Source organism: Bos taurus, chromosome 16 (assembly GCF_002263795.3).
Source record: "Bos taurus isolate L1 Dominette 01449 registration number 42190680 breed Hereford chromosome 16, ARS-UCD2.0, whole genome shotgun sequence".
Taxonomy (NCBI): domain Eukaryota; kingdom Metazoa; phylum Chordata; class Mammalia; order Artiodactyla; family Bovidae; genus Bos; species Bos taurus.
Window position 1 is genome coordinate 23,609,247 of NC_037343.1, and position 27,579 is coordinate 23,636,825.

At 38.7% G+C, this 27,579-nt stretch overlaps 2 protein-coding genes across 3 annotated transcripts in view; one reads left to right on the forward strand and one right to left on the reverse strand.

Moving 5' to 3' along the window:
- The window catches only part of IARS2 (isoleucyl-tRNA synthetase 2, mitochondrial), a 44,348-nt gene extending 22,312 nt beyond the window's left edge, over window positions 1–22,036 (forward strand). Inside the window, 11 exon segments of the mRNA NM_001206795.1 lie at window positions 6,909–7,011; window positions 7,632–7,725; window positions 9,464–9,572; window positions 10,538–10,640; window positions 11,523–11,648; window positions 12,258–12,389; window positions 13,193–13,299; window positions 14,457–14,602; window positions 16,090–16,280; window positions 20,273–20,417; window positions 21,549–22,036. Of these exon segments, the coding sequence (NP_001193724.1) occupies window positions 6,909–7,011; window positions 7,632–7,725; window positions 9,464–9,572; window positions 10,538–10,640; window positions 11,523–11,648; window positions 12,258–12,389; window positions 13,193–13,299; window positions 14,457–14,602; window positions 16,090–16,280; window positions 20,273–20,417; window positions 21,549–21,691 (1,399 nt within the window). The 3' untranslated portion in view covers window positions 21,692–22,036.
- A 241-nt stretch (window positions 22,037–22,277) lies between these two features.
- The window catches only part of RAB3GAP2 (RAB3 GTPase activating non-catalytic protein subunit 2), a 103,998-nt gene continuing 98,696 nt past the window's right edge, over window positions 22,278–27,579 (reverse strand). Inside the window, exons 31-34 of one of the 2 annotated variants that reach the window (XM_059875466.1) lie at window positions 26,630–26,719; window positions 26,210–26,431; window positions 25,428–25,586; window positions 22,278–25,231 (exon numbers count right to left, since the gene is read on the reverse strand). In XM_059875466.1, coding sequence (XP_059731449.1) covers window positions 25,076–25,231; window positions 25,428–25,586; window positions 26,210–26,431; window positions 26,630–26,719 — 627 coding nt within the window. In that variant the 3' untranslated portion in view covers window positions 22,278–25,075. The remainder of the gene's footprint in view (window positions 25,232–25,427; window positions 25,587–26,209; window positions 26,432–26,629; window positions 26,720–27,579) is intronic. The other variant, NM_001192199.1, reaches the window with a different exon arrangement.

The following is a 27,579-nucleotide window of genomic DNA, read 5'->3' on the forward strand; positions in this document are numbered from 1 at the left end:
GAAGAATAATATCACTAGAAATTGTTTTAAAACTTTAAAGCACAATCTCAATTTTGTAATAAAAAGTTACACTTCTAAGTATTTATCCTAAGGAAGCAAAAGGACTAACATCTCTTACACACTAACATCTCTTGTATAGATATAGATATATAGGTAGATAAATGTAGGGATGTCTAATACAATTGTTTATGAAGAAACATGATATGAAAAAGAAGAAATAAAGTCAGTTTGGGAAGAATTAATAGGTGGCCATTAAAAATTAATAAATTAATAGGTAGCCATTAAAAATGGTAGCTTAGCTCTTTTTTTTTTTATGGTTTTGATAGATTGTTTAATAAAATAGCTACAGGAAAAAAGTCTAGAACATCGTATTATATTCTCATCTTTGTAGAGCTACCCCAAATTCCTCATGAAATTATCCTCATTTAATTTCAGTTTTCAAATTAGAATTTTATCTTCCTTACATTCCTTAGGGAGCCCCTAAATAATTACTAAAATCTGAGCTTATCAGCAGGGGGAGTTAAAAATGAGAATCATCTGTCACAGACTTTAATCCAAGCAGCCTAAGTAGCTTAGCTCTTAATGGTTGCCTGACTCCCTCTGTATGAAAATCAAATAAATGTAGCCCGTCCCAACATTTGGCTGTTTCTAAGTTTTTTACAGTGCTGTAATGAGTACTTTCTGAGCACTTATACAGCATTTACTTGTATTTCTTACCCAAATTACTTTTCAGATTTTGTTTGAATATTAAATTTATCTTTATTTTGCAATCCACTGTGGTCATCTCAAGTGTGAAAGTTATATGTGCTCATTTATTTTTATTGCAAATTTTATTTTTAAAACTGCCACAACTTTTTGGGACATTCAGATCACCAGAGTATATAGGTCAGGAGAAAGTTCTCACTTTGTTATACCAATTCCATGCACTTAAATTTTGATTTGTTTGGGTTATGAGAATGTTTTTATCTTTGAAATCTGCTTTCTTATTTGTTATAAATTTTGTTCAGCTTTTATACTCTAATTCAGAGTTGTCTTTATTTTCCTTTAAAAACATATGTAATATAGTTGTCTAAGATCTCAAAATAGAGTTAAGTTGCAGAAGAAAATGCCTTTAGGGTACATTTAGTACATCATATTTTTATATTTCATGATAAAAAGGAAGGAGCAAGTCTTGGCTCTAAATGTTAGTAAGACTTGGTCTATTAATGTGGCAGAGCTTCTCTCCCCTCTTAAAAATGCTTTGTATTTGTTTTCAGTACACTGGAAAAAAACATTTTTTTTGTTCATCTGTGTATGTTGGGAAGAACACAAAATAGTCATTTTCTTAGTAGTATGTATTTGATTTATGACAGCCTTTTTGAAATTAGATTTTTTAAAGCTACTACAGGATTATTTTCATTGGTGTAGATAACATTGTGTGGTTACATCGATTTTAGTAAGTATTATTAGGTAAAGTAAAAGAAAAACAAAATAAAACTTTCCTCGTCACTGAAATAAGGGACTTTTATGTGTTAAAAAGCATATTTGCAAATAAGGTTTACATACTACAATACTGAACTTTTTATATTGGACCATTATTTTGTATATGTAAATAAACTACCTATATCTTTATAAGGAAATGTAGCAATTAAAACTTCAACTTTAGTTAGGCTAGAAGTGGTTAACTAAACTTGATGGGATTCTATAATAATAGTTACCTTAATAACATGTCAGTTGCAAAATTGAAATCTTTCTTTGCTGTTGGGTATTTTTCATTACAGACTCTCACTAAGATACTTGAATATAGTTAAGTGATAATTAAAATATAATTCTGAAACTTCATTGAATTTATCTGTGACTTAGCAATATAAAAAATAATTTCATTATAGTTGGATTAGGCATTCTGAAATGGATATGCAAGTATCATCTACAATTGTAAGGAGACTAAAATATTAGGACTTTTTTTTAAGAATAAAAATTTTCTAGCCAAGATGTGGAAGCAACCTGTGTCCATTGATTGAGGAAGGGATAAAGGAGATGTGGTACATATGTACAGTGGAATATTATTCAGCCATTAGAAAGAATGAAACAGTGCCATTTATAGGAGCATGGATGGACCTAGAAATTACCGTACTGAGTGAAGTAAGTCAGACAGAGAAGGAGAAATACCACATGGCATCCCTTATATGTGGAAACTAAAAAGAAATGGTACAGATGAACTTACAAAACAGAAAGAGACCCACAGAAAATGAGCTTATGGTTGCCAGCAGGAAGGGGTAGTTAGGGAGTTTGAGATGGACATGTACACACTGCTGTGTTTAAAATGCGTGACAGCAGGGACCTGCCGTGTAGCACATGGAACTCTGCTCGAGGTAACGTGGCAGCCTGGCTGGGAGGGGCGTTTGGGGGAGAATGGACGCACGTATATGTGCGGCTGAGTCCCTTCACTGTTCACCTGAAACTGTCACAGCATTGTTAATCGGCTGTACCCCAGTACAAAATAAAAAGTTCAAAAGAAAACAAAAAATAAAAAATTTCAAATAGTCTTCCTTCTCCCAGCATTCCCAATACCCATAGAAACTGAAGCTCAGAAGAATAACGTGCTGTATCCCTGTCAGTGTCTAGTAAGTTGCAGGTAGACTCTGGTCTTTGGACTTGGTGCTTGCTCTGTCAGCGCACTTGTCTCTGGAGACTTCCTGCTCCTGACTTGTCTCGGGTTCACGCCTTCATCCTGCATGGGTACTGAGGGTCTTTTTGCCTTTGCCCAGCAAACCCCAGAGAAGGGGAGTATGAGTTCACAGATGCAGTGTTTGTCTTCGTAAAAGACTTAGAAAGGCTGAAAGTGAAAGTCACTCAGTCGTGTCTGACTTTTTGTGACCCCATGGACTGTAGCCCACCGGGCTCCTCTGTCCATGGAATTCTCCAGGCCAGAATACTAGAGTGGGTAAGCCGTTCCCTCCTCTAAGGGATCTTCCCAACCCAGGGATCAAACCCAGGTTTCCCTCATTGCAGGTGGATTTTTTACCCTTTGAGCCACTAGGGAAGCCCAGAAAGGCTGAAAGGAGAAGTAAAGCAGAATTGAGCCATGATTTGGGAGACACAGTTTCAAGGCCTCGCTTTTAATTGTGTTACTTGCTTATAAGGCCCAGCATTTAAGGAACCCCAAGACACAGAACAGTTTATCTGTCACTTTAGCCATTTTTAAATGAATCCAATTAGAGAGGTCTTATAAAGTCCTTTTATTAATAAAGGTATACACATAAATATATATATATAAAACTTGTATATACACAAAAACTACTTTGAGTAATAAAATCCTAACATCATGGGAACCCACTCCAGTATTCTTGCCTGGAGAATCCTTTGATAGTATCTCTTTTTTGTTCTAAGAGTAATAGCGTTAGATTTATTCAGATTTTCTATTATAGTATATTCAGTTTTCTTAACTGATACAGTGTTCTGTGTAAACTATATAAAATAGTAATATGTAACTAAATATTGTCATATAACTAGGTAGTTATTGCACAAAGTTTTTATGGTCTCATGTCACAAAAAGTTTATCTTTACTGTTAAAGTCCATATGAAATGTGTGACTGTATTAGAAATATGGACTTGTGCCCATTTACACATCCTTATGATTTATAATTTCTTCAAAATAAATGTAGCGTCATACTTTTTCAGTCTATTCTTTGAAGTATAACCAACTTAAGTATTTTGGTTTTCAATTTGTAGAGCATATTTAAGTTATAACACCCATTTGGTTTTTGCCTCCCATAGCAATTTTTCATAAACACTTCATTTTATCTGAATTATCAGACTTAGAGAGATTTAGTGATTCATAATACATGGTCATGATTAATAACAAGTAGATCCAGGTCAGGAGCATAGAGGTTTTTTCTATCCACTCCTTCCATTTCTACCAACTCTTGTAGACCTGCATTCTTAGTTACTTGTGTTAATGGAGTGTGGTAGAAAGGAGGATAATTCAAAAGTCGGCTTTAGTATACATACTTTAATCTTTAAATATTAATATGTATGTGTGTGATATGTGTTTTGGTAATTGGTTAACAAAATTAACTGTAAAGTTTCCTGACTTCAGAGAATCAGTTTAAATAATAGATATTGATTACATCAAATCAGATCAGATCAGTCGCTCAGTCGTGTCTGACTCTTTGCCACCCCATGAATCGCAGCACGCCAGGCCTCCCTGTCCATCACCAACTCCCAGAGTTCACCCAGACTCACGTCCATCGAGTCTGTGATGCCATCCAGCCATCTCATCCTCTGTCGTCCCCTTCTCCTCCTGCCTCCAATCCCTCCCAGCATCAGAGTCTTTTCCAATGAGTCAACTCTTCGCATGAGGTGGCCACAGTACTGGAGTTTCAGCTTTAGCATCATTCCTTTCAAAGAAATCCCAGGGCTGATCTCCTTCAGAATGGACTGGTTGGATCTCCTTGCAGTCCAAGGGATTCTCAAGAGTCTTCTCTTACATTCTTCTTCTTCTTCTCTTATTATTGCTTACATAATGTCCATTAATATTGCCAGACAGGGGTACTCTTTCTGCCCCCTTCTGATGCCTATGTCAGAAGCTTTCTCTATCTCCTTTATACTTTAATAAAACTTTACTACACACACACACAAAAATAAAAATAAAAAGCCTCTTGATGAAAGTGAAAGAGGAGAGTGGAAAAGTTGGCTTAAAGCTCAGAAAAAAAAAAAATATGTGCCAGACACTGTTCTAGGCATTTTGCATATAAGCTCAATTAATATCCATAATAGCTCTCTTAATGATACTTTATTATTTGCATTTTTGCAAACTAAGTAAGGTACAGAATATTGAGTGCTTTGCCCAGGGTCACATAGCTAGTAAGTGATAGGGTCAGGAATTAAATGAAAGTTCTCTGGCTCTGGGGTCCATGTTCTTTTTTTAAATTTATTTTATTGAAGTATAGTTGGTTTACAATGTTGTGTTAATTTCTACTATATAGCAAAGTGACTCAGCTGTGTGTGTGTATATATATGTATACACACACATTCTGTTTCATATTCCTTTCCATTCTAGTTTTTCACAGGACCCTGAATATGTTTCCCTGTGCTATGCAGCAGGCCCCTGTTGCTTACTCTTTCTATATGTAATAGTTTGCGTCTACTAACCCCAAGCTCCCAATCGAGCCATGCAACCCTCCTTGGCAACCTCTGTTCTCTGTGTCTGTGAGTCTCTTTCTGTTTCATGGATAGCTTCATTTGTGTCACATTTTAGATTCCTTGTATTAGTAGTATCATATAGTATTTGTCTTTCTCTGTCTGACTTCACTTAGTATGATAACTTCTAGGTTCCTCCATGTTGAAGCAAAATGGCATTATTTTGTTCTTTTTTGTGGCTGAGTAATATTCCGTGTGTGTGTGTGTGTGTGTGTGTGTGTGTGTGTGTGTGTGTGTACACACCACATTTTCTCTCTCTGTTCTTCCATTGATGGATATTTAGGTTGCTTTCATGTCTTGGCTGTTGTAAATATTGCTCTGTGAACATAAGGGTACCTGTATCTTTTCCGATTATAGTTTTCTCTGGATATGTTCCCAGGAGTGGGATTGTAGGATTATACGGCAGCTCTAGTTTTAGTTTTTTGAGGACTCTTCGCACTGTTTCCATAGTGGCTTCACCAGTTCACATTCCTACCAACAGTGTAGGAGGGTTCCATTTTCTCCACACATGCTCTGTTTTCTTGACCACTGTATTCTGACTTGGTGGAAAGCAGCTGGGGAAGTTGTAGTGTTCATAAAGCTGTGATAATAAATTAAAAGTATTTTATTCCTGTGAGAAAATTTAGTGTAGAATTTTCCCTGAGTTTAATTTTCAAATGATTTATAACTATGTATCTTTATCTTCCCAAAGATATGATCAGTTTCAGTATGCATTTGATACACATTTACTGGCTTTCTTTTGTGTGTTAGGCATGCATTAAGTTTTACTGGATCATCTCATCTAGTTTGTAGTCATCCTGACAAAAGTATCCAGGATCACTAAAATGCAAGTTCCACTATGGTGGGAATCTTATCCGCCTTGTTAACTGCTGTAACTCTAGTGCCTCGAACAGTGACCAAGATGTTGGAGTACTCAGTAAATGGTTTTGAATAAAAATTGTACTATTAGTCTTAACAGAAGGGACAGTCAAAACTTAGAGAACTTTTACTACTGTGTGTGTCATGTATATGAAAAGTAGCAGTTGGGAGATAAGCCTGGATATCTGTTACCAAAACCCATGCTCTGGTACAGCATGGCCTCTTATGCAGATGAATTTGGATTCAGTCCTGTAAGCAGTGAGGGGGCACTGGAAGTTTCTGAGACAGGGTTGGTGTGATAAAAGCAATTTTAGGAATGCAGAGATGTATCCTATAAATTAAATTACATGTGTCATATAAAGGAATGCGAATAGGGGAAAAGTCAGACCATTGCACCAGTCTGGTAGGAGGCAGAGAGGTTGGACTAATACTAGTATCTGAACAAAGAACAAATTTGAGTACCATTTTAAGGTGGAACTGAGAGAATGTATTGGCTTAATTTGAGCAGAAATTGGAGGAGGTAGATAATTAAGAGGTTTTGAATATAGGTACTTGGATAGAAAATAGAAACAGGGCAATTAGTAACCAAAAAAGAGGTATCAGGAGATATCCTTATTTAAAAAAAACACAACTTTTTTTCCTTTTTCTTTTAAGGTCTACTTATGACCAATGACAGTAGCAACGAAGTAATCAAATAATTGAAGATAATATGACTAAAGTTTGGGGGAAAGATAGGAAAAAATGTCCTGCATATTGGGAAAAATACCCTGCAGATAGGGGAAAAAAATCACCACTTTGTAATTTTTTAAATGTTTGCTATTAACCACAGTAACTAATTGAACAGTTTTGCTTTGTCCACCTGAAAATAGCCAAACCATCGAGCACATTATTCAACTAGTGGAAGAGCATGGCAGTGATATCTGGTGGACTCTTCCCCCGGAGCAACTTCTTCCGAAAGAAGTCTTATCTCAGGTACGTTTCCATTGGACTTAAACAGCCTTTGTGTGTATTGCATGATTTAATGACAACACGAGAGGTTCCTGAGAGTTAAAAAGTAGTGATGCTATCATGTCAAGTTCATGAGTTTAGTCATCATAAACTAGGAGCCAGAGCAGTTTGAGAGTAGACAGTTTGATTTCAGGAGAGAAGCTGGGTGTTTGTGGAGCAGCAGAGGCTGAGTGGGGGGGGGCAGTTTGCTGTCTCTCCGGGGGCCAGGATTGACTGCAACTGCTCTGTTGGTTGAGTAGAGACACGTGTGATGTGGGAGAATAGTGCCTAACACTGGTGCATCAGGGCCTTCATAGGACATGAGTTCAATGGCATTGTACATGGAGAAATCCAAACTGGAAGATAATTGCAAGAAAATGAACACAATTTACATTTACATTAATACATGTGTAGGTGGCCACAGTCACTTGTACATGTAGATGAAGTAGTGAAGTAGTTGTCCCTAATGGCAAAATACTTAAGAAATGTCAGTGTAAAATGTGAATTTAATGGTTGTATTTCATTTTCTTAAGACTTTTTTTGGATATTAATTGTAAGTATCATGGTCTTTGTGTAATTAAAATATTTTTACGTTGTCTTATTAGGTCGGTGGTCCCGATGCGTTGGAGTATGTGCCAGGTCAGGATATTTTGGACATCTGGTTTGATAGTGGAACTTCATGGTCTAATGTTCTCCCAGGTAATCTAAAACAAGAGGTCTATTGCCTGTCAGGCAGTTTTGAAAATTAATGCTATCAGAAGAAATCTCTAATCAAGAACTTTTTTTTTTTTGCTTTTTTTGGAAGTATATCTCCTACTATAGTATAATTTTAAACCTGAAAGAGCCACTGGCAATCATTTAATCCAGTGTCTTCTATGAAATTTTATATAGAACCATAATACATAAGATAAATAAAGGTGGGAATTTTCTTCTTCCTCCCAATCAGCTCGTTCTCTTTGACCTCCTTGGCAGCCCCAAGGTACTGAGTTCTGTAAAACCAAGTGTGGAAATCACTGAAATAGCCTGACCGCATCTCATTTTTCAGAAAAGGACATGAGATTGAATTAGAATCACATTAGTTGGTGGTCACACAGGTTAGTGTCAGAGTAGAACTCGGGCACCCTGCTTTTCCGTTCTTATTCTTTGGTACTCCATTACCTTCTCACAGCTTTCTCCCCTCTTGCCACAGACAACTGACTGGTTTCTCCTTGCTCATGGTTAGGGTGAGCTTTTGACTCCATGGATAAAGAGGAAGGAGAGATTAGGCAGGGATCAGAAGGGAGTAGTAGCAGGCGCACAAAGGGTGCGTTTAGATGTGAGCAGATGCCTTCAAGGATACTAAGCGAAAGGGGAGAGGTAAAGTGTCCTCACTGAGAGCTTACGGACAGGTACCGGGAGGTTACAGGGATGAGGCGGTTTCCTTTCTGGAGCAAAGGAATATGGAAAAACGCCTTGCATGCTCCATTCACCATTGTTGAAGGGATTGACCAAAATCGTGGTAGGTTTTACTTGGGGTATCCTTCTGGTAGTAGGCCTCGTTATTGAGAGGACATTAGCATGATTCCTAGCAGGTAAATGTGTTCCACTGTTTGGGCCTTTCTTTCCACCTAGGAAATTTGAGAAGTAAAATACACATAAATTCATGTTCACTCTGTTTTATAGCTAAAGTGTACATAAAAATTCATAATCAAATATAAGTTAATGTATAGTATGATTTTTATGTAGTAATGTTCAGTTGTAGTAATGTTTAATAGCAACAATATTAAATAGTTTCTAATATTGTACTCAAGAGAAAATATTGCCAGTTTAGGCACTTTGTTTTCCTAAATTATATTGAAAATGTAAGCAGATAACACTCCATAAGGTTGGTAGGTAGGTTAAGTAGTGTTATAAACAGGAAAAAGAGTTACCTCCTACTGTGTTTAGAGTAACATCCTGCATTTCAAAATTGCATATGCCATATATGAAATAGTGCTTTTGAAGTATTTTTCAAAGTTCATTAGCTGCTTCAGCCTTGATGCGATAATGTTGATTGTAAAAACTCCCCTCTAGAGTTACTCTGAGAATTAAATGACAACAATAAGGTTATTAGATACTCAGCAAATAACTGCTGAATTAATAAAAATAGTAGTTTATTTTCACTAAAGATTTAACTGGTAATACTGATAATTGACAGTCATTATGAATTAGTTTCTAATTTAGATAATATTTTAGCTGTCTGTTGTTTGGAAGATCATACTGCAAAGTTTATTTATCTTGGTTAATAAATTGACAGTAAAGGTAACAGCTGAGGTGAATGTAGTGTGGCCATTGGGTGGAGGATGACACAAGAAATAGGCAACATGATTACTTTTAATATTTTAATAAGTATTCATTTCCATTTTTTAACTTTAATTGACTTAGATTTCTGTGTTTTTTTTCCATATTTATTTTGGAGGTACTGACCAAAGAGCAGATTTGTACTTGGAAGGAAAAGACCAGCTTGGGGGGTGGTTTCAGTCTTCCTTATTAACAAGTGTGGCAGCAAGGAATAAGTCGCCTTTTAAGTAAGTATTACACCTGGGCTGAACGAGTGAGCATACCTTGAGTATTTCTGCTGAGTACTTGCCAGTGTGAAATAATATGTGCTGAATAATATGTATGTGATAAAACACTGCCCTTAGTTAGTTTGCAGGCTTCAATCTCATGAGAGAAATGTTTGAAGTAAAAAAAAAAAATAAGACACAAAGGAGACAGTAATACAGAAAAGTTCTTTCACTCTGATACAGATCCTAAGTCCCAGAAGTAAAACCGGCATTGACTGGCGTAGTAGAGAAACCCACGAGAGCTTGACCTTAAATATGGTAGACACGGATAGATGTAGAGAGGATACTCCAGTTTCACTAGGGACAGTCTTGATCAGATACCTTATATTTGTAATTTCCGCAAGTGGTTAATGAACTGAAACATTTTTTTAGTGAATTTTATTAAATTTGGGGTTCTTATTTCGTTACAGATAATAGCTTTTCCTTATTCAAATATGTGGATTCTACCCAGAACGATTCTTAAATGGCTTAAGATTTTTGCCATCTCAAAATGAAAACTCTTCTCAGAGTAATCGGCATGTTTATGTTTCTAGTATAACATGCTTTTAAAAGTCAATGGAACAGATATATTTCTCAAATTGCCTTTTTGAACAAAGATAATTTTGTGGTGATAATTTTTTTTAAGACATACTTTTTCTGGTTAGTTTTAATGATCAAAATCAGTACATTATAGATGATCAGAAGACAATTGTTTAGTGAATGTAAGCATAAAAATATTTTCTGTGTATAGAGAGGTTAGTATTTAATAATCAGGATAAATAAGCAGCTTAGAATTATACTTTGAAGAAAAATTTTCATATATATTCTGGCAAGAAAAATTTTTTATATTTGTGTCAAACTAAGACACTCTTTTTAAGCTATAAGTCATCTTCAAAATGTCCATCATAATTGTGTTTATTAGTATGGTAGCTCATTTGTCTTCTTAGGACAGTGGTTGTTCATGGATTTACCCTTGGAGAAAAGGGAGAAAAGATGTCCAAGTCTCTTGGGAATATCATTGATCCTGATGTTGTCATCAATGGAGGACAAGTAAGTGGTTCCCTAAAAACTCATTTTATTTTTGTTTTAAGGCTCTTAATTTGGCAGCAAGACCCTTAATATAGTTACTTCAATGTAAAAAAAACTCACAAAACTGATTTTTATACTCGTAGCAAACGCTTTACCATGTTTTAAATCTAGACTCTTTAAGTTTTGTGTGACTTTTTTGAAAATGTGAAGGATTGGGATTGTTGTGGCTTTTTTGACTTATTTCAGGTCTGAATCTCCAGTTAGGTTCACGCTATCCCTTTTTTAATGGTCTGAACTTTAAAACTTTATAAACTATGGTTTTACAGTTAAATAGAAACAGTATAAGAAAAAAAATGAGACAGCAACTTTCATTCTTGGACATTATACACTTTAAAGCAACTCATTAAAGAATATCAAATCTGGGGCTGCTGGTAATTTGGTTTATTTTGGAGTTGCTTTCAGAAAAGATACTGCTTATCTGTTCTTTAACCCTGTCGGCTTTTAACTGCCCTCCTAGAGTCCAGTAATCACATCTCTTGGTCAGAGTAGCCTGGGCATACCGAGAGGGAAGCACCACTCCTGCTCCACCCCGGCCCGTCCCCCATCGCAGGGCATCCAGGGCAGTACTCTGACTGCCCGCCTGCCGTAGTAGCTGTTTACAGATACCTCAGGGAAGACACTGCACCAGGCCGCAGGCCATACTCCCCCTTTTCCAGTTGCGTTGTTTTTTTAGATGCAGCCGGATCTCTGAAATTGTTAGCTTATTTCATTACAATACAGGTACATTTTATGATCATGTTGTATTCAAGCATTTCAGAATAGGAGTCTTACCTAAACACCTGTTCATCAAATTGTCATCAAAAGCTATTTATTGGTATGTTTTTTTTTTCCCTCAATGAAAAGGATCACAGCAAAGAGCCCCCCTATGGTGCTGACGTGCTTCGCTGGTGGGTTGCCGAGTCCAACGTCTTCACTGAAGTCACAATTAGTCCATCTCTACTGAACGCTGCCAGAGATGACATTAGCAAGGTCGGATCACTCCTCTTTCTGTTCCTTACTATTCCTGAATGAAAGGTTACTGAGTCCTTGTTAAACTAATGAGGTGCGTTTTGTTGGCACTTGCACAACTGAATGAAAATGCGTTCTCCACATGTTGTGAGCTTTAAAAAATAGCGTATGTTAATTTATTTGTTTAGACATGTAAGTGGTAATGTTAACATTTTTATATACTGTCTTTTTAATATTATATGTAATTACGCTGATTTTAATATACTTTCTGTGTGCTCAATGACCATTCACATTTATTCCATTTATTTTTACCTGCAAAATATTCTCATCTACACTGATGAACAGACTGGGCCACTGACAGGTGATTTGCCCTAAAATTTTAAAGAAATATAAAGAAAACTCAGTTTTATTTATAAATTACAATGGTTGTTTCTATAACTGAGCTTTTGAAATGAGATGGTGTTTTTTTTGCACTTTGTCTTATTTAAAAGGAATGATATAAAAATAAAGTATTCCATTAGGAAGGTAACATGAGTTGGATAAAAATTATAGAAAAATAAAACAATTTCAGTAATAATTGAAGGACTCATATTTTTTGACTGCATATTTCTTTTTTCTCAATGTTTCTAGCTTAGGAATACACTCCGCTTTCTTTTGGGAAATGTGGCTGGTTTCAACCCAGAAACAGATTCCATCCCTGTCAACAGCATGTATGTCATAGACCAGTACATGCTACACTTACTGCAGGATTTGGCAAACAAGGTGAGTGAGCATTAATACGCTTTTGGAGGTAGCACAGTTGGGGTGCATGTTGAGTGGAACCAACTTTGTTAGAAACAGTAACTAAAGCACTGAGGAAAGTTATACTTGATCAGTTCCACATGTTCCTAGGTTGACTAGGTATGAAGTCTTAGAATTCTTCTGGTTTCTCAAAAAAGACGAGAGTAGTGCCTGGTGGCAAAACTAGGCCAGGCTTCTCCTCAGACCACATTTTCCTCTGAAAATCAGCTCCATGTATAAGAAGGAATAAAGTTGAGGTGTACTTTTATTTGTCTGCAGATGTATAGAAATAGCCATCTCAAAAGTACAGCAGTAACTGAAATGACAGTTCTTAATGTGTCTTGTAAAATACTCTCTCATATATAAACACAAGTAATTTGTATTTTCTCAAAAATTGGAATTGCTTGCACTTAAGTCAGAGTTGTACATATAGACTTTTGCCCAGTTTTATTTTTTTTTGTATAAATGAGGGAACATTGGTAACTTTTACCCTTTGCTGTTTTAGAATAATGCTGTTTCATCACTTAAAACTTGATCTTTTCATTTGATGCCTGTTCTTTTGTAGAGTCCAGGGTAAATTATTCTTTTTTTTTTTTCTGAGAATAGTAGTCTTTCATATCCAGAAATAACCTTTCAAAGATCCTTAAATGCTCTCGCATTTTTCCTGTTTTGTGTTTGTCTGCCTTTGAAACGTATTTTTGAAAAGGAACATATTCTGCTCATGACGACTTGCATTTTTATTTGCTTATCCCAGCTTCCAAATTTATTTTGGTTTTGTTCCCTAGATTAATGATTCATATAAGCAGTATGACTTTGGAAAGGTTGTTCGGCTTTTACAAGCATTTTATACCAGGGAACTCTCCAATTTTTATTTCAGCATAATCAAAGACAGGTATGTATGACTGAACATTCAAATGCTTAACAAACAGTGCTTGACTGTCTACTCTGCTCGGCAAATGTTGGAAAGCAGAGGCCAGCAGTGGGGGGCCTGGGCCATTATTAAGAAGTTGGATTCTTGAGTCAAGTCTGATTGGGCAGTTTCACCCTGCTACTTGCTAGTTTGATGAGCTGAGGCAATTTATCCTATAATCTCAGTTTCTTTATTCATAAAATGGTGATGATAATACCTATCTCAGAAAGTGGAAATGAAAAGATACAATATGAGTAGCATACTCAATGCTGTGTTTGACAAAGCAAGTCCTCAATAAGTAGTAGCTGTGACTGTGAGGGCATGAACACAGTGCTTGTTTTCAGGAGTTTGCTGGCCTTTAGGCGGGAGAAGTATTCAGGTAATTATTAATATAATAACATCATATAACATCAATGATGCCCTTTTAGAGGCAGGCTGCATGCTGTCTTCATGTTTTGCTCCTGTAGTAACTCAGCCAGTGTGAAGTGCCCGCCCTACTCATCAGCACCTCAGGGACCTTCTACTGGGATTACAAATCCCAGTCCTTCCCTTGACGTGCTGATAGGGTCATAAGTAAGGGTGGGGTGCCTGCATGCTTGCTAAGTCGCTCAGTTGTGTCCTACTCTTTGTGACCCCATGGACTGTAGCCCGCCAGGTTCCTCTGTCCATGGAGACCCTCCAGGCAAGAACACTGGAGTGGGTTGCCATGCCCTCCTCCAGAGGATCGTCTCAACCCAGGGATCAAACCTGGGTGCCCTGCATTGCAGGCAGATTCTTTTACCACCTGAGCCACCAGGGAAGACTGTAGGCCTGGGGACTCGAATCTTAAATGCCATCAACTGACGTACTCATTTTCTGTTCACTGAGTTGTCTAGATTCTAGCTATTATCGATCTGTAAAACAGAATTGGACATAGCATAGCTCTGAGTTTTTGAGGAGGTGAGCACACCTGGAAGGAGTCAAGTGGAATAGAGGATGTAGTCAGAAGCGCTGTATGATGGAATATTTTATCCTCTAATTAGAAGACAGAGCCATAGGCTTAGGCACCTTCAGAATAAGCTCAGCCTGAGGCCGGTCCCACCTTGGCCGTGATTGTGTACAGCATGTTGTCAACTGCTCAATAAGTTGTTCTTGTCCAGGCTTTATTGTGAAAATGCAGATGATCCCAAACGACGCTCTTGTCAGACTGCATTAGCTGAAATTTTGGATGTAATGGTTCGCTCTTTTGCTCCCATTCTTCCTCACTTGGCTGAAGAGGTATTCCAGCACATACCCTATATTAAAGGTAAGAAATATTGATTTGTTCTCTGAGTGAGAAAGACCCGGGCTGAGGGTGCAGCATCTCCTTTTATCTGCTTCAAGTAAGAGGCACACACTCATCTATTAATACAGTGCCTGCTTTGTGGCACCATGCGTCTTGGTTCAGCAACTTTAGTTTCTGCATCTCATCTGTGTGTAGAGGACTAGGATGAATTTCAGCATATCTTTCAAGCCACTTTAAAATGCTTTCTGAAATATATTAGCAGCTTGGCTATACTGAGAAGTCACTTTTTCTTATATACCTTTATAAATGTCAGAAATATATTTTCAGTTCAGTTCAGTCGCTCAGTCATGTCCGACTCTTTGCAACCCCATGAATCGCAGCACACCAGGCTTCCCTGTCCATCACCAACTCCCGGAGTTCACTCAGACTCACGTCCATCGAGTCAGTGATGCCATCCAGCCATCTCATCCTCTGCCGTCCCCTTCTCCTCCTGCCCCCAATCCCTCCCAGCATCAGAGTCTTTTCCAATGAGTCAACTCTTTGCATGAGGTGGCCAAAGTACTGGAGTTTCAGCTTTAGCATCATTCCCTCCAAAGAACACCCAGGGCTGGTCTCCTTCAGAATGGACTGGTTGGATCTCCTTGCAGTCCAAGGGACTCTCAAGAGTCTTCGTATAGTGCCTGCTAGTGAATAGTTTTCTAATTTTTTTTCTGTCTGATTACATTAAACTTAGAGAAAATTAGAAATTTTACAGTGAGGATGTCACTCCTGATCTTATAACCCACAGACATCTACTGTAATATTGGGATATTTCTATTTTAGTTTCTTCTGGGCATCTTCTGAGATCTTACTGTATATCTTGTCCTTTGTTTACATTTCCAAATGTTGATGTAAATATTTGGTAAGCATTTAGGATGCCAACAAAGGTCCATATAGTCAAAGCTATGGTCTTTCCAGTAGTTATGTATGGATGTGAGAGTTGGACCATAAAGAAGTCTGAGTGCTGAAGAATTGATGTTTTTGAATTGTGGTGTTGGAGGAGACTCTTGAGAGTCCTTTGGGTTGCAAGGAGATCAAACCAATCAATCCTAAAGGCAATCAGCCCTGACTGTTCATTGGAAGAACTGATGTTAAAGCTGAAACTCCAATACTTTGGCCACCTGATGTGAAGAGCTGACTCATTGGAAAAGACCCTGATGCTGGGAAAGATTGAAGGCAGTAGGGGAAGGGGACAAGAGAGGATGAGATGGTTGGATGGCATCACCGACTCAGTGGACATGAGTTTGAGCAAGCTCCAGGAGTTGGTGAAGGACAGGAAAGCCTGGCACACTGCCATCTTATGGGGTTGCAAAGAGTCAAACATGACGTAGCAACTGAACAACAACCATATTAATTATTACCCACAAATAACAATCCTTATTTCCCATGAATACTAAACGTGTGATGGTTTGAGTTTTATATACAGTTTAAAAATATATATAAATTGGTTTAACTTTTTTTTTTTTAAGAACCCAAGAGTGTTTTTCGTACTGGGTGGATTAAAACCAGTTCTATCTGGAAGAAACCTGGACTGGAAGAAGCCATAGAAAGCGCGTGTGCAATGAGAGATTCATTTCTTGGAAGCATTCCTGGCAAAAATGCAGCTGAGTATGAGGTGATCATTGTGATTGAGCCTGGGCTGCTTTTTGAGATCATGGAGGTGAGTCACAGTTTGTTCCTTTTGAAATGGGGTTCATATCAAAGTGCTCCATGTAAAATCTGGTTTCAGAAGATGTCGATGTAAATCAGTTCAGTTCAGTCGCTCAGTTGTGTCCAACTCTTTGCGACCCCGTGAATTGCAGCACGCCAGGCCTCCCTGTCCATCACCAACTCCCGGAGTTTACCCAAACTCATGTCCATAGAGTTGGTGATGCCATCCAGCCATCTCATCCTCTGTCGTCCCCTTCTCCTCGTGCCCCAAATCCCTCCCAGCATCAGGGTCTTTTCCAATGAGTCAACTCTTCACATGAGGTGGCCAAAGTATTGGAGTTTCAACTTCAGCATCAGTCCTTCCAGTGAACACCCAGGACTGATCTCCTTTAGGATGGACTGGTTGGATCTCCTTGCAGTCCAAGGGACTCTCAAGAGTCTTCTCCAACACCACAGCTCAGAAGCATCAATTCTTTGGTGCTCAGCTTTTTCACAGTCCAACTCTCACATCCATACATGACTACTGGAAAAACCATAGCCTTGACTAGATGGACCTTTGTTGGCAAAGTAATGTCTCTGCTTTTGAATATGCTATCTAGGATGGTCATAACTTTCCTTTCAAGGAGTAAGTGTCTTTTAATTTCATGGCTGCAGTCACCATCTGCAGTGATTTTGGAGCCCAAAAAATAGTCTTGACAGTGTTTCCACTGTTTCCCCATCTATTTCCCATGAAGTGATGGGACCAGATGCCATGATCTTAGTTTTCTGATTGTTGAGCTTTAAGCCAGCTTTTTCACTCCCCTCTTTCATTTTCATCAAGAGGCTTTTTAGTTCCTCTTCACTTTCTGCCATAAGGGTGGTGTCATCTGCATATCTGAGGTTATTGATATTTCTCCCGGGAATCTTGATTCCAGCTTGTGCTTCTTCAGCCCAGCATTTCTCATGATGTACTCTGCATATAAGCTAAATAAGCAGGGTGACAATATGCAGCCTTGACGTACTCCTTTTCCTATTTGGAACCAGTCTGTTGTTCCATGTTCAGTTCTAACTGTTGCTTCCTCACCTGCATATAGGTTTCTCAAGAGGCAGGTCAGGTGGTCTGGTATTCGTATCTCTTTCAGAATTTTCCAGTTTATTGTGATCCACACAGTCAAAGGCTTTGGCCTAGTCAATAAAGCAGAAATAGATGTTTTTCTGGAACTTTCTTGCTTTTTCCATGATCCAGCGGATGTTGGAAATTTGATCTCTGATTCCTCTGCCTTTTCTGAAACCAGCTTGAACATCTGGAAGTTCACGGTTCTCGTATTGCTGAAGCCTGGCTTGGAGAATTTTGAGCATTACTTTACTAGCGTGTGAGATGAGTGCAATTGTGTGGTAGTTGGAGCATTCTTTGGCATTGCCTTTCTTTGGGATTGGAATGAAAACTGACCTTTTCCAGTCCAGTGGCCACTGCTGAGTTTTCCAAATTTTCTGGCATATTGAGTGCAGCACTTTCACAGCATCATCTTTCAGGATTTGAAATGGCTCAACTGGAATTCCATCACCTCCACTAGCTTTGTTTGTAATGATGCTTTCTAAGGCCCACTTGACTTCACATTCCAGGATGTCTGGCTCTAGGTGAGTGATTACACCATCGTGATTATCTTGGTCCTGAAGATCTTTTTTGTACAGTTCTTCTGTGTATTCTTGCTACCTCTTCTTAATATCTTCTGCTTCTGTTAGGTCCATACCATTTCTGTCCTTTATCGAGCCCATCTTTGCATGAAATGTTCCCTTAGTATCTCTAATTTTCTTGAAGAGATCTCTAGTCTTTCCCATTCTGTTGTTTTCCTCTATTTCCTTGCATTGATAGCTGAGGAAGGCTTTCTTATCTCTCCTTGCTGTTCTTTGGAACTCTGCATTCAAACGGGTATATCTTTCGTTTCTCTTTTGCTTTTTGCTTCTCTTCTTTCACAGCTATTTGTAAGGCCTCCTCAGACAGCCATTTTGCTTTTTTGCATTTCTTTTCCATGGGGATGGTCTTGATAGTACATTAAAAAAAAAATTTGTAAGTTAGGATTTCTGTCTTCTAATCCTAATATTAATCACTGATTCTTTGTTTCCAACCTCTGTGTGTTTCCTTTTTCTTCTCTTACAAAACATGTACTCTGTTGCTACTTATTTTTTATAGGTTGGGACAGGAAGGTTTAATAAAGTTCTATTTGAAACATGAGCCCTCAGGGCTAGTTAGACAACAGGCAGCACCTGGCAGTAATATCTGAATACACAAAAATTGGGAGTTTTGTGTTAAGGGTCTGGTTTTCTGAGAATTTTATCCATCTGGACAAGACTCAAAACAAAAAAATTTTTTTTCATCTTTTACTCATGAGTTCTGAAGAAAATTCATTTGCGCCAGCAAATTTACCATGTGATCTCAAAGCATTCATCTTTTTATTTTCAAAAGGGCCATCAAAAGTTTCCCCTTGAGATCTTAGGGGTTGATTGACCAGATTGACTTAGAGCCTAACATACTGACTCAAGATTTTTTTTTAGTTTTAATGTTTGAGAAGAAAATTTAGTTTTGTGACTTATGTTTTAACATTTGACTGGTATTATAGTCTACTGAAAAATGACCATCTCAGCTGGTTGGAAGTTCAATCTAAATTTTTAATAATGTAATCAGGTTGATTAAGATTCAGGGCTTGAAATAGCTAGTAGGTATAAGATGGTTGCTCAGGTAACAAAAGTTTGATAAGATCCTGACGTTTTAAAATTGGTAAGTTGGGAAGCTCATGATTGCCATTTTTTGAGCCAGGAAGCTGAGGCCTGTTGAGGCTGTGACTCGGCTGAGGCTGCCCAGCCTGGCACTGAGCTTTCCTACTGCATTCTCATGTTGCCTTGGAGTCATTAGTTCTGAGTAGTAAGCTGAAAACAGTACACCTTGCTTGGATCATTGATACTTGAAAAAAAAAATTCAGGATTTAAAAAAACATGAATGTATTTTCCTTAGAAATTATACTAACTGGCTGTCTGATGGAGTCCTGGATCTGTCACTTACTAATGGTGTAAATGCAATCTCTGAATCTCCTATTTTCTCATGAGTTGGTTTTTTTTTTCCCAAGGGATTTTGTATTACTTAGCTCACGCACTTACTTTGAAGATCAGAATTAAAATGAAAAATGTACAAAAGTGCTTATCAGATATCCCAATTCAGTGTGCTTCAGAAGAGTTCTGAGCATTATTCAGGCTGCCACCGTTGGTCTGCACCGCTAAAAGCAGATCCTTGTTGAGATAGTATCTTAACCCCTCTCCTGTAGGAAGCATGATACAGGGATAAAGTGTGGGCTTTGACGCTAACAGACCTCGGCTGGAATTGCAGCGCATCACTTACTGTTTGGGAACCTCCCTGAGCAAGTTTCCTCATTTGTAAAATGGGGATTAAAAAAATGCTGTTGCTGTTTTGTGAGTTACAGGTAATGGGTGGACATTTAGCATCTAGCAAAGTGAAGTGCCTCGAAGGCGGCGATGGCACCCCACTCCAGTACTCTTGCCTGGAAAATCCCATGGATGGAGGAGCCTGGTAGGCTGCAATCCATGGGGTCGCTAAGAGTTGGACATGACTGAGCGACTTCACTTTCACTTTTCACTTTCATGCATTAGAGAAGGAAATGGCAACCCACTCCAGTGTTCTTGCCTGGAGAATCCCAGGGACTGGGGAGCCTGGTGGGCTGCCGTCTATGGGGTCACACAGAGTTGGACACGACTGAAGCAACTTAGTAGTAGTAGTAGTAAAGTGAAGTGCCTGGCATACAGTTGTATTCTCAATGGATACTATTGATCAGGAGTTTTTAGTTAAAAGCTTTCATACTAGTAAGATTTGATTTATATAATAGTATTAGCTCAGGAGGTGATGGTCCCAAGAGTTCCTCACCAAACATAAGAACTTGCAGTGTCTTTTTATAATTGTTGTGGTAACCTTTGTGGTAACAATTTAGATAGTAACTTTCAAATACTTATGCCCAGATGCTACAAGCTGAGGAGACTTCCAGTACCTCTCAGTTGAATGAATTAATGATGGCGTCCCAGACAACTTTGCTTTCTCAGGAACCACGAGGAATAAGTGAGGATGTGACTGAGCTTAAAGGGACATTTCTAATCAATTTAGAAGGTAAGGAGATGAGAATGATAACAAATACCAGATAACAATGGTATGTGGACAACTGAACAATAATTACAGGTCATCTCCAGCTTAAAGGCAGATACACACTTGGTGAGTGCATCTTTCTACAGAAAGTGAAAACAGTGGCCAGGTTTCTGAACCAGCTAAGTGCCCTACCTGGTGATCTTGGGAACACAGGGGTAGGGAGAGGAGGGAAAACGTCATAGTCACCGTATGTGGTCAGTCTGCCTTACCTCAGTTGGCCTGTGTCCTTGTCCTTTGACCAACCCTACCATCCCTCTCATGTTCAATCTACAATTTATTATGCTCACCCCAAATTACAGTATCGTAGCCACTCATAATGAGTCAAGGAAGTTTTATTGAACTCATTCCCACAGTGATATCTTATAAGCAGACCTTTTGTAGGCATTTGTTTGATTTGAGGATCTTTTGTCAACTTACTTCATTCTCATTGATGGAAATGAAAGCTGAGTAACGTTAACAGAACAACATGAGTATATCTTAGGAACAGTGATGCTGTGTATTTCATAGTAGCTTTTAGGCACCAGCAAGAGGTGGGAGACTCATCTATAGCCATCAGTTTAAATTGGAGCCCTGGCAGCACTGATCATGTAGTAGACTCATATTAATCTGCTTTCCAGAATGTTATATTCTCTGTGCACTGACTAGAAAATGATTTATTTTCTGTCTGAGGTCTATTCATTATGGACAAATGTTTGTTTCCTTTTGTCCAAACCAAGAAGTTTAATGTGGGGGCACTGCTCGTTGTCCCTCTAATTTGGCTCTTTTAAAATTCTTAAGAATGTAGCTGGAGAGGAGAGGCAGTGTAATTATCAGAACTGGACACAGATGAAGAGCAAGCAGGCATGCTCTGCCTGAGTAGGTACAGAACTCCCATGACCTGTGGAAAAATCAGCCTCTCAGGGTCTCAGATTCCTCCTCACCAGTCATCAGGTTGTGTGAGCCTACCATCTTGGCTGTTTCTGTACAAATGTGTAAGGGAAGCAGTATTTCCCAAGGCAGGGAGGAAGCTCTGAAAAGGGGGCACCTGGAGAAATACAGAGATGCACAAGTTTAGTGGCCTGTGAGGAATACTCTCCACATGTTTTTCTTCCACAGGTGGCGATATTCGTGAAGAGTCTTCATACAAAGTAATTGTCATGACAACTACGAAGGAAAAATGCCCTCGCTGTTGGAAGTACACGGCTGAGTCATCAGACACACTGTGTCCCCGATGCGCAGAAGTTGTGAAAGGGAAGTAGGACCTCAGTGTGTGTCGACGGCTTTCTGAGCAAGAACCTCCTGACAGGACTGAGTAGGGGTCTAGATGGGTTGTTTACAGTACTGGAGAGAAATCCAAGATTGAGGATGAGTCCAAGTCAGAGCTACAAGTGTTTTTGTGTAACTAGATAAACAATAATGTGTGTATATACGTATGGAAACATATACATTTGCAGGTGGATCCATAATGGACTTAACTCAGAACATAACACTGAAAATGCTTGCCTACAAATGTGCTGAGCTGAAAATGTTTTATATTTTATAAACTTTCTTCACTCAGTATTTAAGTTCTATAACGTCTAAAAATAAAGGCACCTGGAAAATTACTGACTGGTGGTGGTACAAAAGTTGTGAATAGCAAGTAAAAAAATGTGTTTTGAACAGCAACAGTGCAGGGGTCTGTCACTTAGGAGATGAAGAGAGTAATTTCATTCTGCCTTAACAGCAAACATCAACCTTTTCAGAACAGCTAGCTCTTTGGGCTGCACATCAGAAAAAGTCACCAAATATGTCTCATATAAGAGGGGAAAAACACATTAATACTATATAAATGTTAAGGAAACAACATGAAAGCTGAAAATTTATTTCACTAATATACATAAGTTCACAACAATGAACAGACACAGAAAATAGCAGTATATACAGAATTTGACTACTTACAATACATTACAATAGATAATATGGAATAAACAATTCCATATAGGATTAAAATCTTTCCAGGGATGGTTAATTCTATTTAGCAGAAATATAACAAATCCATTCCTATCAGGGTGAGGGAGGGCTTTCACTGTTGCTATAGAGTACTTTTAAAAATATCTGCCTAAGTGAAATGAACCACAATAACTGCTAAGAGAACTGATTCCCTGTATGCTTAGTATTATTAAATGAGTTTTCTGTGATTTTAAATTGTAATCATTTTTTTCAAGAAAACTATTTAAATTTAACTGTTTACCTTGACCCTAGTTGAGTTTTTATAACAAAGGTGAAACTCTTTTCTCCATACCTCATTTTTCTTTTTACAAAAGTAGGACGTATTTAGAAGCCTGGTACTATTATTTCTCTCCATCTGCATTTATCCTGTATATTCTAGTTCTACATCTAAACACAACTTGTAATGCAGAAGTTATGATTATTGGAACCCTTTTGACTTCCTTTGCATTTACAACAGAATTGAAGAAGGTACAGAATGCTTACTTAATGATAACAAGGAAACGTATATGAGGATGGGAGTATATCTAAGAAAAAGCTACTCACTGGTAAATCGGCTTTGCACCAATAACTGCAGTAAGTGCAATGCACCTGTTTCAGAAACTGCCTGTTCTGTGTGAAACTTGATTCCGTTCTTTGTGGCTCTTCATGGTTACAGACTGTATACACAGGTATTTGTTTTCCTTTCCTCTACCAGATTTATTTTAAAAGCCCTTAACGAAACAGTAAAATATTTAACTGCTTTTCTTAACCATGCAACTGAGAATTCAATTTTAAAATTCTCTCAATGGCAAATTTTAGGAGTATAAATCTAACTAGAGACTCAGTGATTTGTTATGGTCCTAGGAGCCGTATTTCAGCTTATTAATATATTCTCAATAATCCCAAAATTTGATTGTGTGTCCTATCAGAGTTCAACCAGTGTTATTATCTAAAATGCTTGTTAGATACCCCCCAAAGTGATAATGGAATCAGAGTGAGTAATTTACTCTTTAACAATGCCTGTAATTCCAAGTTTCTCTGACCAGCCTCCAAGGTTCAGAACTACTTTCAGAGTATCTAGACAAGTCACGGAAAGAACTCATCTTGTAGAGTGCGTGTAACAAGTGACTACAGAATGCCTGATACTCAGAAATCACGTGAATGTGTCTGGATGGGGTACCAGCGATCCCAGCAGAGGCTGAGGGGCTGGACCGCCTGGAGGCCTTTTTCAGTGTTACTGCTGCAGAGCGTATGCCTCGGTCAGACACATGGGCCTTCACCCCAAACACTCAAGGCACCTGAAAAATTAATCTCTCACGATTTAAAATGAAACAGTAATTACCAGGTTTTAGACAGTTCTTATTTGAATGTGATCTCTCTGTTAAAAAGAATTTACATTGGGATATTCTCAGACATCAGACTTTTCCTTTATATTCCTGAAAACAACGCCTCAAATTTGCACAATTGCAAGAGCTGGCTTCTTCCTGAGGAAGTGAAGAAACAAACTTTTGTATCACAACGAGTTGCTACGTGTAACAACTGTGACCCAGGACATGTCAACAATTGCGCTGTATGGCTACATTCCGAAGATTTACCTTGATAAATACTTGGTATTTGTACAGCTCAAAGTACTTTTTTTTACAGAGTTTTGGTTAATTTGGTTTTAATCAACAAATGATTATTCAGCACTTGGACTGCTCTAGGCACTGTAGGGTACAAAATTAGTTGTATTCATCCTCTCAAGCCAGCAGTGAGGTAGGTTTGCTGAGCTGTAGTATCATCACTAAGCATTTTCTATACTGTTCCTAAGAACAGGAAACATGACCAGATCCCAGAAACAGACATTTCTAAACACTTGTAGGAAAAATAAAGTTGGATTTAAATTCTTAGCATCTTTGCCCTTTTTTTAAACATAAGTTTTACAAGATAATACATTTTTACAGTTACCTGATATGGATACAATTTTGAATCTTGGCAAAAAGCAAATCTTAACTTGCATTATAATTAATTTTGCTGGGTTAGATTGCATCTCAGATTCTGTTTTGGCAAGTGCAACAGGTTAAGGGTTCTACTTAGTGTCCATTCTGATGAATATGATGGTTTTGAACCCATTATTCCTCCTCTGATGGCACCAGCATAACCTCCTCTGGGAAAGAAGCCTGTCAGCATCCAGAACTCCAGGGGGCAGTCCCCCAGGATGGGATTAAGCATGATAACAAAAGCATTTTCCCAACATTTATTAAAACAGAGTGAGACAGTTCTCTCATTTTACTGATGGGGACTACACATGAACACATTTAAATTTAATTACAATAACATTTTGAGTACGAAATATAGACTCTTATAAGAACATAATCTGTAAATTATAACCAGTTTTAAATAGCAAATTTGGACAATAAAGCTACTTAAGTGCTTAAATCAAAAATAAACAGGAAAACAGCTTCAAGAGAAATTGATAGTATAACTGATACCTGTTTATATTTTATTGTCAGTATTAACCAAAGGTGGAATTTAGCCAAGACTGCACTTTTTAAAAGTAATGTGTATTTTTATTTACTTTACAAAAGAAAAAAACATACTTCCTCCGTAAAATTCCAGATCTTATTGTGTAAAATAACCATGCACTAGTTCATATTAGAGTCACACAATTTGAGACTGTTTGTAGGAGATAAGTGTCATAAAGGAGGAAGAGATATGGCTTCCACAGCTTCAGTGAGGTGTAAGGCTAAACTATACTGCCCGTGGTTTTCTGGTAAAAGCTCAATGACTTTATTTACTAGTTTAGCTGTTGTTGCAATGGGCACTTCTGTGTTTTGAAGATCCTGGGGGTTCTGCAAATGGGACACAAAAATAACCCATCAGTTACATACAACCAAGTAATTGCTACTTAAGAGTTAGCAGGAGAGTAATTTCCCAATAAAAATGCTTTTGTTCAGAATTAAGAAAATCCCATTTTTCTCCACTATTAAAAATGCATAAGAGAAAGCCTCCAGTGGCTTGTCTGCCTCCCTCATGCCCAGCACTCACCATGGCCTTCAGCCAGGTGCACAGCGTGGGGGGCAGCCTGGCGAGCAGCTCCAGCCCCTCCCTCGTCTGAGTGCGGAGCACGGCGTGCGCCAGCCGCTGCCCGATCAACACCAGCAGCTGGGAGGCCAGGACCTCTTTGTCCTGAACCTGGAGGATGGCCTGCAGGGAGGAGCGTGGACAAACGTACGGACTTCATGTTACTTCTGCCTCTGGCAAGGGTCCCAGTTTTCTGAGTGGCTGGCTCCTTCCTGTCCTTGGGGCTCAGCTCAGAAGTCACCCCTGATCATCCTATTCTGCTTATTCACATGATCTTAGTGATTTTCTTCACAGCATTTACAGCTCAATCCAGAATTGAGCGTGCTTCTCAGCTCCCTTAAGTAGACTGCATTTGGAGGAAGGCACCCTGTCTGTTTACTGCTCTGTCCCTCTGCATAAAACAGGTCTGGCATACTGCATGAGTTATACTAAACACTGACCACAAACAGGAATTTGATTAGTTTCTATTAAAAAAATTTTTTTTGGCCAAGCTGTGCAGCATCCGGGATCTTAGTTCCCTGACCAGGGATTGAACACAGGCCCTCAGCAATCAAAGCGCAGATCCTAACCACACTGGACGACCAGGGAATTCCCTAGTTACTTATTTTAATCCTGTTCTACTATTGTGCCTAGGAGTTGTAACAAAGGAAGGGAAAACAAGCTTTACTGGCAACTTTACTGATTCTTTACCCCAACTGCCAGTTTTACAACTTGAGCCCAGAGGACACTCATAGGCTGTTTGTTACCTCCTCTCCTAGGTGGTCAGCTCCGTAGTTGTAGAGTTCCCCCACATAATGCCTCCTGACAACATCTTCATTGACTTGAAGGTGATGGGCCAGGTCCACAGCCAGCACTGGCCAGTCCTGGTCTTTACCAAAAGGGGCGGTTGCTGCCTCTTCTGTGGAGTCTCTGTCTTTTGCAACTGTGTGTCGGGCCTGGACAGCTGCACTGACGACTTTCAGTAAGAACTTGAAGGTGGAGAAACAGATACAGCAAAATCTTGTTAGTATTTTCATTAAAAAATATGCAATTCCAAGTAACTTGGCTTTTCTGTCATTTAGAGTAGTTTTTCCATTATATTTAGTTATCAAAAAATGATACAATTTAAAGAGAAACTAGTTCTCAAAAATACCTTAGAGCTGGTCATCCCAATAGCTGTAATTTACCTGTTGTCGTACAGAAATAAAATTTGGATCCATTTCCCCACTAGGTAATAACTGAATTGAAGTTAAGTCTTTGAAAAATGCATTTTTCCCCTAAAGAAAAAGAAAAGACCAAGAAAATTGATAAGTATGGGCTGTTATGGGGGGGAGGGGGTATAAAGAATAACTCACATACCCATGGCCAATTCAGGTTGATGTACAGCAAAAACCATCACAATACTGTAAAGTAATTATCCTCCAATTTAAAAAATTAAAAAGAACTCATGATTTGACTTTGTCTTTGAACACAACACTTCAGAATTCTGTTCTTTTGATTTTCGTAAGCATTATGGTGAAAGCAGCCTTAAGGGTGAACCCCAGGGGTGCCCTCCTCTCGGTACCCAGGCCTTGTGTAATTCCACTCCCCTGATGTGGGGCTGGTGAGCAGGGTTAGGCAGAGAGGACAGCCTGACACTTTGAAGATCAGGTGACACAGGGCTGTGGCTTCTGCCCTAGAAGCTCCTGTTCACTCTCACTTGCTCTGAGGGCAGCCACCTGGGAGCTGCGCTGTGCAGTGGCCCACGTGAGGAGAACTGAGTCCCGCCAACCTCATGGAAGCCTGTGAGTGCATTTTGATCCCCGCTCTGGTGGAGTCCTGGCTGACACACCAACCGCAGACAAGAGAGACCTTGAGCCAAAGCCGCCTACACTAGGGGAACACGGATCGGGACTCACAAAAAAGACACGTTTGCTGTTTTCAGCCACTGAGTTTGGGGATCATTTGTATGTAATGGGGCTTCCCTGGTGGCTCAGGTGGTAAAGAATCTGCCTGTTAAGTAATAATCGGTAACTAATATATGTATAGATGTGTGAATTGGACTGTGAAGGAAGCTAAGCACCAAAGAACTGATGCTTTTGAACTGTGGTGTTGAAGACTCTTGAGAGTCCCTTGGACTGCAAGGAGATCCAACCAG